Source organism: Heptranchias perlo, chromosome 7 (assembly GCF_035084215.1).
Source record: "Heptranchias perlo isolate sHepPer1 chromosome 7, sHepPer1.hap1, whole genome shotgun sequence".
NCBI classification, from domain to species: domain Eukaryota; kingdom Metazoa; phylum Chordata; class Chondrichthyes; order Hexanchiformes; family Hexanchidae; genus Heptranchias; species Heptranchias perlo.
This window is the reverse complement of record NC_090331.1, coordinates 41337149-41355478: the sequence shown is the minus strand read 5'-3', so window position 1 is coordinate 41355478 and position 18330 is coordinate 41337149. Positions and strand designations below refer to the sequence as shown.

The following is an 18330-nucleotide window of genomic DNA, read 5'->3' as shown; positions in this document are numbered from 1 at the left end:
AATTATGCAGATGAGGGTCATGTGCACTCACCATTTTGGACCGCCCCAGCTACTCGGCCACCATGTGCTGACCTCACTCAGCACAACCGGACACTAACTGAAAGTATGATGGCTCCCTTGCCAGTCCTATTTAAAAGGGATCATGCAGTACTTACAGGTTAGTTGCTAGTTTACTATTTCTGGCTGCTGTTTGACTTCTAAGCATTTTTTGCTGACTTCTAGCACTCCTCAGAGTTCACTTGCTGTTGTTGTTTACCCTATAAATTGCTAGACTCCAAATATGGGTTGTCTTGTAGGGCTGCCTTTGGGTATAGAGCACGATTGGGAATGGTGCACTCACCACAGGGAGTTTGACCACTGCAGCTGATCGGGGTCAGCAGGTGGTGTCCACTCAGCACAACCGTCATGGAGACCCCCTCCACAGCGATATTTAAAGAGATCATGCAGTACTTACAGGTTAGTTGCAGGTTCACTACTGCTGAGACTCTTAAGTGTTTCTTTGCTGTGCTCTACCACTCTTCAAAAGTTCACTTTCTCTACATAGAAAGAAGTTTGGCTATATTTAACTACTCTTGTTGTTAGGTTCACAGGTAGTCTGCCTGCAAACATGGGTGGTCTAGTGGGGCTGCCTCTGGGTATAGAGCATGATTGGGAGCACCAAAGAAGACATCAAAGAGCAGGACAAGCTGCTAGAAGAGGCAGGAGGAGGGCACTCAACAGGAGGCCACATCCACAGAGGATCTTCAGGGAGCACAACTCCGACCTCAACTCCACTGTGGAGCAATGTATGAGGCGCCATCGCTTTACCAAGGAGGCTGTTACCGAGCTATGTCAGATGCTGCAGCCACAACTACAGCCTTAAATCATGGCATAGCCAGCACTGCCTATGGCATCATCACCCTCAACTTTTATGCCATGGGCTCCTTTAAGACTGCAACAGGTCATATCAGCAACATCTCACAGTTTGCAGTATATCGATGTATCAGGGAGGCTTTCTACACCACTAGAAACACATTGACAGAGAGAAGCAGGACAAGAGGGCACAAGGTTTTGCACGCATGGCAGACTTCCCCATGGTGCAAGGTGCCATTGACTGCATGCATTTTGTTTTGCATACTCCACATCAGCATCCTGGAATACTTATCAATCGGAAGAGATTGCACTCGCTTAACGTACAACTGGTTTGCAACCACAGGCAGAGCATCAAGCAGGTCTGTGCCTGCCATCCCAACAGTGGTCATGGCTCTTTCATTCTGCGCCAGTCCTCTGTGCCACTTTTATTCGAACCAGACTTCCAAGTTCACGACTGTAGGTAGGAACCTGTGCACAGCAGACCTACATTGAGAACCATGCTACCACAAGGAACATAATCAAGAAAACAATGAGCGTCCTCAAGCAATGGTTCTACTGCCTGGATTGTTCTAGAGGAGCTTTGCAGCACTCCGCTGAGCGGGTATCCAGATTTGTGGTCATCTGCTGCATGCTGCACAACATAGTGAGGGAGAAGCTCTTACCACCATCTACAAACGAACAAGTTCAGGAGGAGGAGTAGGAAGAGGACGAGGACAAGAAGAAGGAAGAAGAGGAGGAGGGGTAGCGACCAAGAGAGCCCCTATCTGCCCGAGCTCAGAGAGACCAGCGCAATAAGGAGCGCTTCAACTAAGCCAGATTCGCCCATTCACCAACAGTCCCACAATCATTACCTCATCTTACAACTACCATCACATTGCCTTCCTTCACTCCACCCTTATTGGTCTCCCTCTCACTTCACTACAAATATAAATATCAACACCAAATCTAAATGCAAACCCAAATTTATCAAATAAATAATCTCATCCTTTACCGAAAATATCACTGTTTGCCCTAGTGCATTCCCTTTGTGCCTGTCTTTCATGTTCCTTTGCCTACCCCAGTGCTCGAATTAGATGTTTCTCCAGTGGCTACAGGTTGGGAGGTGGAAGGTGGCTGAATTTCCACTGAGGTCACTCCTGATGGCCATGGAGGACGACCTTGAGCAGCTCTGGGCTAATAAGATAAAGCTAATTTAAAGATATTTTTAAAAATGAGAATAAAAAATTTGTTTACTTGAACTGGAATTCCTGGGATGAGAGGCTTGTCCTATGAAGAGAGGTTGAGTAGAATGGGCCTATACTCTCTGAAGTTAAGAAGAATGAGAGATGATCTCATTGAAACATAAAAGATTATGAGGGGGCGTGACAGGGTAGATGCTGAGAGATTGTTTCCCCTGGCTACAGAGTCTAGAACTAAGGGGCATAATCGCAGGATAAGGGGTCGGCCATTCAAGGCTGAGATGAGGAGGAATTTCTTCATGCAGAGGATTGTGAACCTTTGGAATTCTCTACCCCAGAGCGTTGTGGATGCTCAGTCATTGAGTATATTCAAGGCCGAGATAGATAGATTTTTGGACTCTAGGGGAATCAAGAGATATGGGGATCTAGCAGGAATGTGGAGTTGAGGTTGAAGATCAGCCATGATCTGACTGAATGGCAGAGCAGGCTCGAGGGGCCATTTGGCCTACTCCTGCTCCTATTTCTGATGTTCTTATCACATCAGCAAATTTTGAGCGCTTATGAAACAGGTTTTACAGTCAATGATATGCCAGTTATTGTTGTTTGTTTTAACACAAACTTCAACAATATAACCCATTCACTGCAATACATAAATGGAATATGACTAGATTACAATTTAACATTTGCTAACGGCTTTTAACACTTAGCAATTACCTATTTTTACTCTGAGTTTGACTCCTACTTCAGTATCCTTATTATCACATTTGTCCTGGATATTTAGACTACATTTGACAACTAAAGTGAGAAGCTCAGTCAGTGCTTTCCTTTGCTCTCTCCATAGTGCCAACATTGCATCACCTGTGGGAGAGAAAATGATCATACCCAATATTAAACAATACTTTGGATATTGTGCCATCCAAAATAAACATTGGCTAACTTATAGAATACGTTCAGTTGCAACTTCTTACCTGCATAGTTCACAATATCTCCACCTGCTCGGAGAATATCTAAAAGAAATTAGGATTAAGAATTATTTACAGTTATCACAGTATGTTTTTTTACTCATCCAAGGGATGTGGGCATCACTGGCAATGCCATCATTTATTACCCATCCCTAATTGTCCTCGAGAAAGTATCATTGTAGGTACAGCACAGGAGGCGGCCATTTGGCCCATCATCCTTGTGCCAGATCTTTGGTAGAGCTATCCAATTAGTCCCACTCTCCTGCTCTTGCCCCATAGCCCTGTCATTTTTTTCCCCTTCAAGTATTTATCCAATTCCCTTTTGAAAGTTATTACTGAATCTGCTTCCACCACCCTCTCTTTCAGGCAGTGCATTCCAGATCATTACAACTCGCTGCGTAAAAAAAGTGTTTCCTCTGGTCGCCTCTGGCTCTTTTGCTGATCAACTTAAATCGACCCTTCTGCCACAGGTAACAGTTTCTCCTTATTTACTTCATCCAAACTGTTTATGATTTTGAACACCTCTATCAAATCTCCCCTTAACTTTCTCTGTTCTAAGGTGGACAACTCCAGCTTCTCCAGTCTCTCCACATAACTGAAGTCCCTCATCCCCGGTACCATTCTAATAAATCTCTTCTGCACCCTCTCTAAGGCCTTGACAACCTTCCTAAAGTGTGGTGCCCAGAACTGAATACAATACTCCAGCTGCAGCCTAACCAGCATTATATAAAGGTTTAGCATAACTTTTCCTTGCTTTTGTACTCCATGCCTCTATTAATAAAGCCCAGGATCCCACGTGTTATTTTTTTAAAACAGCCTTCTCAACCTGTCCTGCCACCTTCAAAGAGTTGTGTACATACACCCCCAGGTCTTTGTTCCTGCACTCCCTTTAAAATTGTACCATTTTATTTATATTGCCTCTCCTCATTCTTCCTACCAAAATGTATCACTTCATACTTCTCATCATTAAATTTCATCTGCCACGTGTTTGCCCATTTCACCAGTCTGTCTACATACTCCTGAAGTCTGTTTTTTTTTGAAAACGTAGAATGTACGGCACAGAAACAGGCCAGTCGACCCAGCAGGTCCATGCCGGTGTTCATGCTCCACACGAGCCTCCTCCTTCCCTACTTCATCTAACCTATCAGCATATCCTTCTATTCCTTTCTCCCTCATGTGTTTATCTAGCTTCTCTTTAAATGCATCTATGCTAGTTGCCTCAACTACTCCTTGTGGTAGAGAGTTCCACATTCTAACCACTCTTTGGATAAAGAAGTTTCTCCTGAATTCCCTATTGGATTTATTAGTGGCTATCTTCTAATTTATGGCCCCTAGTTCTGATCTCCTCTGCAAATGGAAACATCTTCTCCACATCTACCCTACCAAGCCCTTTCATAACTTTAAAAGGCCTCTATCAGGTCAGCCCTCAGTCTTCTCTTTTCTAGAGAAAAGAGCCCCAGCCTGCTCAATCTTTCCTGATAGGTATAACCCCTCAATTCTGGTATCATCCTAGTAAATCTTTTTTGCACCTTCTCCAGTGCCTTTATATCCTTTTCATGATTTGGAACCATGATGTGGAGATGCCGGTGATGGATTGGGGTGGACAAATGTAAGGAATCTTACAACACCAGGTTATAGTCCAACAATTTTACTTTAAAATCACAAGCTTTCGGAGATTATCCCCTTCGTCAGGTGAGTGAATGACGAAGGGGATAATCTCCGAAAGCTTGTGATTTTAAAATAAAATTGTTGGACTATAACCTGGTGTTGTAAGATTCCTATGATTTGGAGACCAGAGCTGTTCACAGTACTCAAAGTGTGTCTAACAAAGGTTGAAATCATAGAAAGGTTACAGCACGGAAGGAGGTAATTCGGCCCATGAGTCCGCGCCAGCTCTATACAACAGCAATCCAGCTAGTCCCACTCCCCCGCCCTATCCCCGTAGCCCTGCAAATTTTTTCCTTTCAAGTACTTATCCAGTTCCCCTTTGAAGGCCATGATTGAATCTGCCTCCACCACCCCCTCGGGCAGTGCATTCCAGTTCCTAACCACTCGCTGTTCTATACAAGTTTAACATAACTTCTCTGCTTTTCAATTCTATCCCTCTAGAAATGAACCCCAGTGCTTAGTTTGCTTTTTTTTTTAAAAATGGCCTTATTAACCTGCGTCACTACTTTTAGTGATTTGTGTATCAGTACCCCCAGATCACTCTGCTCCTCTACCCCATTTAGACTATTATCCAAGCAGTATGTGGCCGCCTTATTCTTCCTACCAAAATGTAACACCTCACACTTGTCTATATTAAAATTCCATTACAAGTATATTAATATCTTCCCGTATTTTGTCATAGTCCTTGGTATTAACTATAACCCACAAATTGTACTTCTGACCGCAAATCATTTATGTAAATGGCGAACAGTGGTCCTAGCACCAATCCTTGTGGAACACCACTTCCCACCTTTAACCCCTACTCTATGTTTTGTAACCAGCTTGCTATCCATTCTGCCGCTTGTCTCCTGACTCCACGTGCTCTGACCTTAGCCATGAGTCTACTATGCAATACCTTATTGAAGGCCTTTTGAAAATCCAAATATATTATATCTACTACATTACCCTTGTCTACCCTTTCTGTTACTTTTTCAAAAGAATTCAATAAGGTTAGTCAACTATGACATTTCCTTTTGAAATCTATGTTTTTCGATTACATCTTTGAGTAAGTATTCCATTATCTTTCTTAACACCAACATTAAGCTAATTGGTCTATAGTTCCCTGGACTGGTTCTAACCCTTTTTAAAAATAGGAATCACATTAGCTGTCCGCCAGTTCTCTGGCACTATTCCCTTTTACAGAGTTTTTAAAAACTCTGTAATAGTGCCTCTGCTATCTCTTCTCTAACTTCTTTTAATATGCGCAGGTTTTATCCTTTCTCAGTTTGATTAGTTTATCAATTATCTCCCCCTTTTCCATTTTAAATATCTTTATATCTTTTCTTCTAATGTCATGCCCACCATGTTAGCGTCACTATTTACCAGGAAGACTAAGCAATTATTTAATATTTCTGCCATTTTGCTGTCATTGCCTGCAAGTTTATTGTGTGTATCCCTTGGTGGCCCTATCCCTATCTTCCTTTTGTTATTTATGTGTCTGTAGAATACTTTACTATTTCTTGATAATTTACATTTCATAGTTTCTCTTTGCCTTCCTAATTTTTTTTTTTAAAAACTTCTTTCCTAACCTTTTCGCATTCCCTTTTGTCATCCTCTCCTTTGTTAGTGTTACATGTACTTAGTGTATGCCTTTTTCTTTAGTTTCAATTTTGCCCTTATTTCTTCATTTATCCATGATGTATCGTTACTGGCTACTTTGTTCTTGCTTTTTAGTGGGATATATTTCTCCTGGACTCTACTTAAATAGATCACCATTTTAAATGTTTCCCACTGTTCTATTTCTTTATCAGTAACATTTTCCAGTTTATTTCCCTAGTTCTATTCTCATCCCCTGAAAATCAGCTTTTTCCCCCAATTTATTATTTTGGTCTTTGTCTTACTTATGTCCTTCTCAATCTTTATCTTAAACCTTATTATGTTGTGGTCATACTGCCTAGATGTTCCCCTATGCTTATTTCTCTTATCTGTTCTGGTTCATTTCCCATTACTAGATCTAGCAGTACTTCCTCTCTTGTTGGGGTTTTTACATACTGGGTAAGAAAGGAGTCCTGCACACATTGTAAAAACGCCATTCCTTGTACCCTTTTAACCTATCTTTTCTTGCCAGTTTATTTGGTGGTAGAATAATAATCATGGGAGATTTTAACTATGTCCTTTACTCATTTCACATATTTGCTTACATACTTCTTCTTCCACCTCCTTTCCACTATTAGGTGGTCTGTAGTAAACCCCTATTAGCGTGATCGATCTCTTATCTTTTATTTCAATCCATATGGATGCTGTTTCTATCCTTCTGTTAGTTATGTCTCTTTTTTCTACTGCCATTAGGTTATCTCCAATTAGAACAGCTACTCCACCCCCTTCCTTTCCTATCCTTTCTGATTATGTTATAACCTGCAATAATTTAGCTGCCAGTCCTGTTCTTTATGTAGCCATGTTTCAGTTATTCTTACTACATATGGTTCCTCAGTACAGATTATTGCCTCCAGTTCCCCCGTTACTATCCTCCACATTGGAAATGCAGTAAACAAGTTTCATGTCATCTGCAAATGTTGAAATTATACCCTCCATACCCAACATCTTATTGAATGGCAGAGCAGACTCGAGGGGTTGTATGGCCCACTCCTGCTCCTATTTCTTATACCCAAGTCCAGGTCATTAATATATATCAAAAAGAGCAGTGGTCCTAATACTGACCCCTGGGGAACAGCATGTATACATCCCTCCAGTCTGAAAAACATCCATTCATCACTACTCTCTGCTTTCTGACCCTTAGCCAATTCTGTATCCACACTGCCACTATCCCTTTAATTCCATGGGCTTTAATTTTGCTTACAAGTCTATTATGTGGTACTTTATTAAATGCCTTTTGAAAGTCCATATACACACACATCAGCCACACTACCATCATCAACCCTCTCTGTTACTTCATCAAAGAAGTTAATCAAGTTAGGCAAACAAGATTTTCCTTTAACAAATCAGTGCTGACTTTCATTTATTAGCCCATACTTTTGCAAGTGCCAATTAATTTTGTCCCACATTATTGTCTCTAAAAGTTTCCCCACCACTGACGTTAGGCTGACTGGCCTGTAATTGCCAGGTTTATCACTCTCCCCTATTTTGAATAGCAGTGTCACATTTGCAATCCTCCAGTCGTCTGGCACCGTCCCCATATCTAAGGAGGATTGAAAGATTGTGGGCTGAGCATCCACAATTTCCTTACTTCCCTCAGTAACCTAGGATACATCCCATCTGGACCAGGTGACTTTTCTACTTTGAGTACTGCCAATCTTTTAAGTACCTCCACTTTATTTTTGTCCTACTACTTCCTCTTTTACTGCTACATTGGCAGCATGCTCTTCTCTAGTGAAGACCGATGCAAAGTATTCATTTAGTACCTCAGCCATACCCTTTACCTCCACAAGATCTCTTTTTTTGTCTCTAATCAGTCCCACCCTTCTATTTATATGTTTATAAAAGACTTTTGGGTTCTCTTTTATGCTAGCTGCTAATCTAGCCTTATACACTCATTTCCTTTTTTTTTAGATCTCCTCTGTAGTTTCTGTATTCAGCTTAGTTCTCCACTGTATTATGCACCTTACATTTGTTATAAGCCTCCTTTTACTGTTTAATTTTAATTTCTATATCTTCAGTCATCCAGGGAGCTGTAACTTTGGATGCCCTTCCTTGCCCCCTCATGGGAATGTGTCTACTCTGTACCCAAACCATCACCTTTGTAGGCCTCCCATTGTTCAATTATTGTTTTGCCTACCAATTTTTGATTCTAATCCACCTGGGCAAGATCCCTTTTTAACTCACTGAAATTAGCCCTCCTCCAATTAAGTATTTTCACATTTGACTGTTCCTTGTCCTTTTCCATAGTTATTCTAAACCTAATGATATTATGATCACTGTTCCCCAAATGCTCCCCCATCCCTACTTCATTCCCCAGAACTAGATCCAGCACTGCTTCCTTCATTGTTAGTAGCCATGATGTGGAGATGCCGGTGATGGACTGGGGTGGACAAATGTAAGGAATCTTACAACACCAGGTTATAGTCCAACAAATTTATTTTAAAATCACAAGTTTTCGGAGATTATCTCCTTCGTCAGATGAATCTGACGAAGGAGATAATCTCCGAAAACTTGTGATTTTAAAATAAATTTGTTGGACTATAACCTGGTGTTGTAAGATTCCTTACATTAATCCTTCATTGCTGGGCTGGAAACACACTGTTCAAGAAAGATCACAAACACATTTCAGGAATTCCTCCTCCTCCTCCTCCTCCTCTTTGCCCTTTACACTCACCCAGATATAAAGACAGCCAAGCTACTGCAAGAGTCACAGAGCAGATCATAGGAACAAGTTCCATTTTCTTTTGAGGGAGAGAAGACAATGTTGTAGGCCTGTGAGTGGCATGCATACTTTTAAATATAAAAGGACTGAGAAGATAAAACAGCACTGTCTTTAAAATCTGTCAGTTTGTTTGATACCTGGCACAGAGCAAAAATACATCATAATAATCTCTATAGATTTTCAGCGAGTGCTGAATTAGACACCTCTCACAAACCAAGTCTTCTTTACTCACGATCCACAATCTCTGAGATGTATCCGTTGAGTGTTCTAGTCAGGTGGTCGGCCCCACTGCCCTTCTTGCTATTCTGCGTGTATTTCTCAGTGAGGCTGGTGAACCCTGTCGCAGAACAGAAAACCGTCAGAGAGGCCGGCATTTACTTTGGTTCACTGAAACACTTTTGCCTTTCCGCCCAGCTGGCAGTCCTCCTGCTGCTGCTTTTACCTGAAATGTCAGCGAAAAGGAGGACTCCATGAAAGTGTTCCACATCAGGAATGGGCCGGTCCACCCCCTCATACACCACAAGGTCAGGCACGTTGGCGGCGATTTTGCAGATTTTATAGGTGCCAGAGAAGATGGATTTCTGCCTGCCGACCCTTAGCCGGGTGAGTGGCCGGACGAAGCTGACGGCGTGCCTGTTAGGAATGGAATCCATTTCCTTTCCCGTCCCTCCTCTCCGTCCCTCCTCTCCGTCTCCTCCTCCCCCTCTTCCCAACGGACCTCCGAGTGCCGCCGTTTGACTTTTCATCTCCTTATGACCACGTGGGCACCTATTGTGACGTAACGCGACCATCAGCTGTCAACAAACATTTCAGATTCCCTGCTCCCTGGAGAGGGAGCGGTCAGCACTGTGACGTCAGCTCTGCAGCGCCTCCTCGTTCCTATCCTGAAATGCAAGAGGGTGTTGAGTAAAGATTAGATACAGTTGCACCCACCCCGTTCTTGGACCAGCAATTTTTTTTAAGTGGCTTGTTCCAGAATTTCAAAGACGTAATCGGGACACCAACGGGTGATTGTCTTTTTACAATTACGCAGTCCCAGCCAGCCCGGAGACATATCCGGAATTGATGTGGAGATGCCAGGGGTGGACAAATGTAAGGAGACGCACAACACCCGGTTATAGTCCAACAGCTTTATTTGAAATCACAAGCTTTCGGAGCTTTGCTCCTTTGTCAGGTGAAGTGAAGAGATGCATATAGGCACAGCATATATAGTCAGAGAACAATGCCTGTGATTACAGATAATCTTTCTAACTGCCCTTTATCACACCTCGGCAGAGAGATAGACCATCGTTCGCAGCAAATTACCCAGCTTTCAGGAGAACAGCATCCACGACACCACACAACCCTGCCACGGCAACCTCTGCAAGACATGCCAGATCATCGACACAGGTACCACCATCACACGAGAGGACACCACCCACCAGGTACATGGGTCATACTCCTGTGACTCGGCCAACGTTGTCTACCTCATACGTTGCAGGAAAGGATGCCCCGGAGCATGGTACATCGGCGAGACTATGCAGACACTGCGACAACGGATGAACGGACACCGCACAACAATCGCCAGGCAGGAGGGTTCCCTCCCAGTCGGGGAACACTTCAGTAGTCAAGGACATTCAGCCTCCGATCTTCGGGTAAGCGTTCTCCAAGGCGGCCTTTGAGACACAAGACAACGCAAAATCGTCGAGCAGAAATTGATAGCCAAGTTCCGCACCCATGAGGACGGCCTCAACCGGGATCTTGGGTTCATGTCACGCTACATGTAACCCCACCTGACGTAGAGTCATCCAGACTCAAGTCGTAGGTGGCTTGTTCTCCATACACAGATGCGGCCAGACCTGCTGCGATTTCCAGCAAAAAAAAGTTATCTGTTTTTAATACAAACCCCAGCATCTGCTACATTTGACCCCTTGTGCCCCCACCTCAGTATTCTTGAATGTAATGTTTCCCTGACTAACCTGTTTGAACACCATTCACTCTTTTGATTGCTGCGATTATCTCTCTGCCGAGGTGTGATAAAGGGCAGTTAGAAAGATTATCTGTAATCTCCAGGCATTGTTCTCTGACTATATATGCTGTGCCTATATGCATCTCTTCATTTCACCTGACGAAGGAGCAAAGCTCCGAAAGCTTGTGATTTCAAATAAAGCTGTTGGACTATAACCGGGTGTTGTGCATCTCCTTACACATATCCAGAATTCACCGAGTGCACTCCCCATAACTTTATGCTTCAAAGGAGGATGGAAATTTACGGGGTACGCAAACATGATTTCCCCAAATTAACTCTCAAAAGTCTGACTTTTGCACTACAAGTTTATTTATTCCACTGCCTGACCTTGTGAGGTGGACACATTACAGTCATATATTCCTTTGTTGGTTAAGTTTAAGGAATCAAAGAAAGGTTACAGCACGGAAGGAGTCCATTCGGCCCATCGAGTCCGCGCCTGCTCTATTCAAGAGCAATCCAGCTAGCCTCACTCCCCCACCTATCCCCGAAGCCCTGCACATTTTCCCTTTCACGTACTTATCCAGTTCTCTTTTGAAGGCCATGATTGAATCTGCCTCCACGACCCCCCTCAGGCAGTGCATTCCAGATCCTAACCACTCGCTGTGTAAAAATGTTTTTCCTCATAGTCACAAAACATATTTGAAAGTTCTTTATCTGAATGCATGTAGCATTCGTAACAAAATGGACGAGTTAACGGCACAAATAACTACGTATGGGTATGATCTTGTGGCCATTACAGAAACATGGCTGCAGGGTGACAACGACTGGGAATTAAATATGCCAGGGTATTTAACAATCAGGAAGGACAGGCAGGAAGGAAGGGGAGGTGAGGTGGCTATGTTAATAAAGGAAGGAATCACTGTAATACAGAGAAATGATATTGGGACAAAGAATCAGGATAATGAAACAGTTTGGGTAGAGATAAGGAATAATAAGGGGAAAAAAACACTAGTGGGCATAGTATATAGGCCTCCTAATAGTTGCAACTCTGCTGGAAGAAGTATTAATCAGGAAATAGTCGGGGCATGTAATAAGTGAACAGCTATAATTATGGGGGATTTTAACTATCATATTAACTGGACAAATCAAATTGGGCAGGGCAGCCTTGAGGAAGAGTTTATTGAGTGTATTAGGGATGGATTTCTTGAGCAGTATGTAACTGATCCTACAAGGGGGCAAGCAACCTTGGACCTGGTCCTGTGTAATGAGCCAGGATTAATTAATAATGTCCTAGTTAAGGATCCCCTTGGAATGAGTGACCATAACATGGTTACATTCCATATCCAATTAGAGGGTGAGAAGGTTGGTTCTCAAACAAGCGTACTGAGCTTGAATAAAGGAGACTATGATGGTATGAGAGCGGAATTGATTAAAGTGGACTGGGAAAATAGATTAAAGGGTAAGACGGTACATAAGCAGTGGTGTTCATTTAAGGAGTTATTTTACAACTTCCAAAAAATATATATTCCACTGAGGAAAAAAGGGTGTAAAAGAAATGACAGCCATCCGTGGCTCAGTAAAGAAATTAAGGATAGTATCGGACTAAAAACAAGGACATATAAGGTAGCCAAACTTAGTGGGAGGATAGAAGATTGGGAAGTCTTCAAAAGACAGCAAAAAGTAACGAAAGGATTGATTAAGAAAGGGAAGATAGATTATGAAAATAAATTAGCAAAAAATATAAAAACAGATAGCAAGAGTTTCTACAGTTATATAAAAAGAAAAAGGGTGGCTAAGGCAAACATAGGTCCCTTAGAGGATGAGACCGGGAAATTAATGGTGGGAAACATGGAGATGGCAAAAATGCTGAACAAATATTTTGTTTCAGTCTTTACGGTAGAGGACACTAAGAATATCCCAACACTGGACAAACAGGGGGCGCTGGGGGGGAGGAGCTAAATACAATTAAAATCACTAAGGAATTGGTACTCAGTAAATTAATGGGACTCAAGGCGGATAAATCCCCTGGACCTGATGGCTTACATCCTAGGGTCTTGAGGGAATTGGCAGTAGGGATTGTGGATGCTTTGGTAATAATTTTCCATAATTCTCTGGACTCGGCAAAGGTCCCGGCAGATTGGAAAACTGCTAATGTAACACCCTTATTTAAAAAGGATAGTAGGCAGAAGGCTGGAAATTATAGACCAGTTAGCCTAACATCTGTGGTGGGTAAAATTTTGGAGTCTATTATTAAGGAGACAGTAGCGGAACATTTGGATAAACATAATTTAATAGAACAAAGTCAGCATGGCTTTACGAAGGGGAAGTCATGTCTGACAAATTTGTTTGAGTTCTTTGAGGACATAACGTACAGGGTGGATAAAGGGGAACCAGTGGATGTAGTGTATTTAGACTTCCAGAAGGCATTCGACAAGGTGCCACATAAAAGATTATTGCTCAAGATAAAGAATCACTGGATTGGGGGTAATATTCTGGCATGGGTGGAGGATTGGTTATCTAACAGGAAGCAGACAGTTGGAATAAATGTTTCATTCTCGGACTGGCAACCAGTAGGCAGTGGTGTTCCGCAGGAGTCGGTGCTGGGTCCCCAACTCTTTACAATCTATATTAATGATTTGGAGGAGGGGACCGAGTGTAACATATCAAAGTTTGCAGATGATACAAAGATGGGAGGGAAAGTAGGGAGTGAGGAGGACATAAAAAACCTACAAGGGGATATAGACAGGCTGGGTGAGTGGGCGGAGATTTGGCAGATGCAATACAATATTGGAAAATGTGAGGTTATGCACTTTGGCAGGAAAAATCAGAGAGCAAGTTATTATCTTAATGGCGAGAAACTGGAAAGTACTGCAGTACAAAGGGATCTGGGGGTCCTAGTGCAAGAAAATCAAAAAGTTAGTATGCAGGTGCAGCAGGTGATCAAGAAGGCCAACGGAATGTTGGCGTTTATTGCTAGGGGGATAGAATATAAAAACAGGGAGGTATTGCTGCAGTTATATAAGGTATTGGTGAGACCGCACCTGGAATATAAGGTATTGGTGAGACCGCACCTGGAATACTGCATACAGTTTTGGTGTCCATACTTAAGAAAAGACATACTTGCTCTCGAGGCAGTACAAATCCCGGGGATGAGGGGGCGGACATATGAGGAGAGGTTGAGTAGATTGGGACTCTACTCATTGGAGTTCAGAAGAATGAGAGGCGATCTTATTGAAACATATAAGATTGTGAAGGGGCTTGATCGGGTGGATGCGGTAAGGATGTTCCCAAGGATGGGTGAAACTAGAACTAGGGGGCATAATCTTAGAATAAGGGGCTGCTCTTTCAAAACTGAGATGAGGAGAAACTTCTTCACTCAGAGGGTAGTAGGTCTGTGGAATTTGCTGCCCCAGGAAGCTGTGGAAGCTACATCATTAAATAAATTTAAAACAGAAATAGTCAGTTTCCTAGAAGTAAAGGGAATTAGGGGTTACGGGAAGCGGGCAGGAAATTGGACATGAATTTAGATTTGAGGTTAGGATCAGATCAGCCATGATCTTATTGAATGGCGGAGCAGGCTCGAGGGGCTGATTGGCCTACTCCTGCTCCTATTTCTTATGTTCTTATGTTCTCATGTCACCTTTGGTTCTTTTGCCAATCACCTTAAATTTATGTCCTCTGGTTCTTGACCCTTCCGCCAAAGGGAACAGTTTCTCTCTATCTACTCTGTCTGGACCCTGAATGATTTTGAATACCTCTGTCAAATCTCTTCACAACCATCTCTGTTCCGAGGAGAACAACCTCAGCTTCTCCAGTCTGTCCACAAAACTTAAGTTCCTCATCCCTAGAATCATTCCAGTAAATCGTCTCTGCAAGGCCTTTGCATCTTTCCTAAAGTGTGGTGCCCAGAACTGGACACAATACTCCAGTTGTGGCTGAACCAGAGTTTTATAAAGGTTCATCATGACTTCCATACTTTTGTACTCTATGCCTCTGTTTATAAAGTCCAGGATCCAGTATGCTTTTTAACTGCTTTCTCAACCTGCCCTGCCACATTCAACGATTTGTGCACATATACCCCGCAGATCTCTCTGTTCCTATACCCCCTTTAGAGTTGTGCCCTCTAGTTTATATCGCCTCTCCCCGTTCTTCCGACCGAAAAAGTAAACATGACAATAAGCAGGTGCGCAAATCTGGCAGAAAGCAGTAACAGATGGAGTTTTTGTCTATGATTACCACAAATCTGAGTCTTGCTCCCATCCCAAAATGAGTATAAGAAAAAGTGGGAAAATGACTAGGGATATGCCTTGTGGTTTTTCTCTGCATTGCCTCTTATGTGAATATTTCCCATCTGTCTCAGTGACCACAACTGGACACAATACTTAAGGTGCAGTCTGACCAGAGTACGATACAATTTGGTAATGACTTTCTCTGACTTGGATTTTGCTGCTTTGGATATATAGGGCGTCATTTTAGCACCAGCCAGCATGTGCGTTCCTGGCGGGGGGGCTCCGAAAATCGGAGAATCCCGGCGCGGGACCGGAGCCCGCCTCGAACCCGCGCACTTCCGGGTTCCCCGCTGACGCGCCGGCGTGCACGCGCAGCCCCCGCTGGTGGGAATCCCGCAGGCAATTAAAGCCAGCGGGGTTCCACTTGACAGTATTTATTTTGCTATTTCAGGTCATTAACTGACCTAATTAAGGGATTATGTGAGGAGGGGTGGGATTTTGGAGCAAACTGGGACTGTTTCCCATACTGGGGGAAACACTCCCAGGTCAAATGGACGTGTTGCAGCTGTCAGCCTGTGGCAGCTGCAAAGGTCCATTTGACAGGTGGGGGGGGGAGACCCTCACCCATTGCAGGAGGCCACTCTGTCACTTGGGACAAAGTTTGGCCTCCACCACCCTCCTCCTGACAGTCAAAGTCACCAACCTGCACACTTACCCCAGGGTCCAGAGACATGTACCTACCTTGCGGACCCCCTCAGATCTACATCTTGTGGATGGGGGCCGCCATAGCTGCAGTCATGACCTCCTCGGAGGGCGAACAGCATCACCAGCCTCACCAGCCTCGCCATCCACGCCGTCCACCTCTGACACGTGGAGCTCCACAACAGAGTGCTGTGACACATCCACCTGTACAGCAGGAGGGAGGGCTACCACAGAGAGAGATGCGTCGCAGAGGGCACTACCCTCGCCACAGGGTCCACAGACCAAGGCTCAGCTTCCTGGACCTCTCTGAGCAGCAGTGCGCATGGAGGCTCAGAGTCACTCGACATGTAGTCGTGGACATCTGCAGCCTCTTTCATGCTGACCTGCTCCCGGCTGGCCCGAGCACCATCTTCCTACCTGTCGCTGTCAAAGTCACCACTGCCCTCAACAACTTCTCCTCCGCATCCTTCCAGGGTGCAACCGGGGACATCACCGACGTCTCTCAGTCGTCTGCGCAAAAGAGCCCTGCAAATACACCTACACCCACTCTGCAGTGACACAATGGGTGGCATCAGTTGTGGGTCCTCATAGTGATCCTCAGGAGAGGGCATTATTGCACAAACCAGACAGGATTCGCGAAGACGTGGCAGTAGTGGTGCCAATATAATATGTAATGTGAGTTGGTCAGAAATTCAATATAAGTAACACCCATGACAAACCCTCAAACACCCTTGTGCATCCTCTTCATGCTCACAACACGTTTGCCTTACACTGCCTACTGCACATATGTGATGCATGCCCTGTGGCTGCAGCACAGGTAGTGGCAGGTTGAGTGAGGCTGGCCGTGAAAGAGATGCACGAGAGGGTGAGTATGAGAGAGAGCCATGAGATTGTATGAGGATTGGGTTGAGTGGTAGTGGCGGGATGAGTACTGGCGAGGTGAGTAGGTGCAGGTAAGATGAGGATGAGGTTTGAGTGGGTATGAGGGGTGATGTGACAGAGTAGTGTTGGCAGTGCAGAAGGAGATGTGGGGTGGGGGCGGTGATGTCGCAGACGGAGTGTAGGGGAAAGACTACGTGTACTCACTTTGGCTGACCTACTGAGGTCATTGGAGCGCCTCCTGCACTGCATGCAGGTGGGCGATATGTTGGTTGCGCTGGTGACCTCCTCTGCCACCTCGAGCCAGGCCTTCCTGGTGGCAGAGGCAGGCCGCTTCCTCCCGCCCGCTGGGGGGAAGATCTCTGTCCTCCCCCCTCCTCCTCACCCCATGTATTGATACCTGGAGTGAGGCATCATTAAACTGGGAGCAGCCTTCCCCCGGGCTGCTCCATGCTGTAATTTTTGCTATTTGTTGCAGCATCTGTCAGTGGAGGACTGCCCCTTTAAATAGAGCGCCTCCAGCTGACAGATCTTACTGTGCATGCGCAGCCCGCCCGACGCGCAGATCAGCAGTGGGGAACACGGAGGAGCAGGTAAGTGGATCCAATTACTGGATTGGATGCTACAATCGCGCGGGAAGCTGACTAATTTCACCGGGCGCGTTACCCACGCGCCCGATAGCCCCCCCGCCGAGAACCTGCAGCCCTGCTAACTTCGGGCCCATAGGGCTCGATATTAGCACCCGCTATCGGGTGTGTTCCTGGCGGGGGGGCTCCGAAAATCGGGGAATCCCGAAGCGGGTCGGGAGCCTGGCTCCAACCCGCCCACTTCCGGGTTCCCCACAGACGCGCTGACATGCGCGCGCAGCCCCCGCATGTGGGACTCCCGCAGGCAATTAAAGCCAGCGGGGTGCCACTTAACAGTATTTATTCTGGTATTTCAGGTCTTCAACAGACCTGATTAAGGGAATATTTCAGAAGGGGTGGGATTTTACAAACAACTTGGACTGTTTCCCATACTGGGGGAAACACTCCCAGTTGAAATGGACGTGTTGCAGCTATCAGCCTGTGGCAGCTGCAAAGGTCCATTTGACAGGTGCAGGGGGGGGAGACCCTCACTCATTGCAGGAGGCCACTCTTTCACTTGGGACAAAGTCTGGCCTCCACCACCCTCCTCCTAACAATCAAATTCATCATCTTGCACACTTACCCCGAGGTCCAGAGACATGTACCTACCTTGCGGACCCCCTCAGATGTACATCTTCAGGATGGGGGGCGCCGTAGCTGCAGTCATGACCTCCTCGGAGGACGAACAGCATCACCAGCCTCGCCGGGACAGTGCTGTGACACATCCACCCGCACAGCAGGAGGGAGGGCAACCGCAGAGAGAGATGCGTCGCAGGGGGCACTACCCTCGCCATAGGGTCCACAGACCGAGGCTCAGCTTCCTGGACCTCTCTAAGCAGCAGTGCACACGGAGGCTCAGAGTCACTCGACATGTAGTCGTGGACATCTGCAGCCTCTTTCATGCTGACCTGCTCCCGGCTGGCCCGAGC

The 18330-nt window shown here is 45.0% G+C and overlaps 1 protein-coding gene across 1 annotated transcript in view; it reads right to left on the bottom strand.

Moving 5' to 3' along the window:
* LOC137323645 (adenylate cyclase type 10-like) overlaps positions 1-9824 on the bottom strand; it is a 129614-nt gene extending 119790 nt beyond the window's left edge. Inside the window, exons 1-4 of the mRNA XM_067987376.1 lie at positions 9460-9824; positions 9250-9354; positions 2999-3037; positions 2745-2888 (exon numbers count right to left, since the gene is read on the bottom strand). Of these exons, the coding sequence (XP_067843477.1) occupies positions 2745-2888; positions 2999-3037; positions 9250-9354; positions 9460-9808 (637 nt within the window). The 5' untranslated portion in view covers positions 9809-9824. The remainder of the gene's footprint in view (positions 1-2744; positions 2889-2998; positions 3038-9249; positions 9355-9459) is intronic.
* Between the last annotated feature and the right edge of the window lie 8506 nt (positions 9825-18330).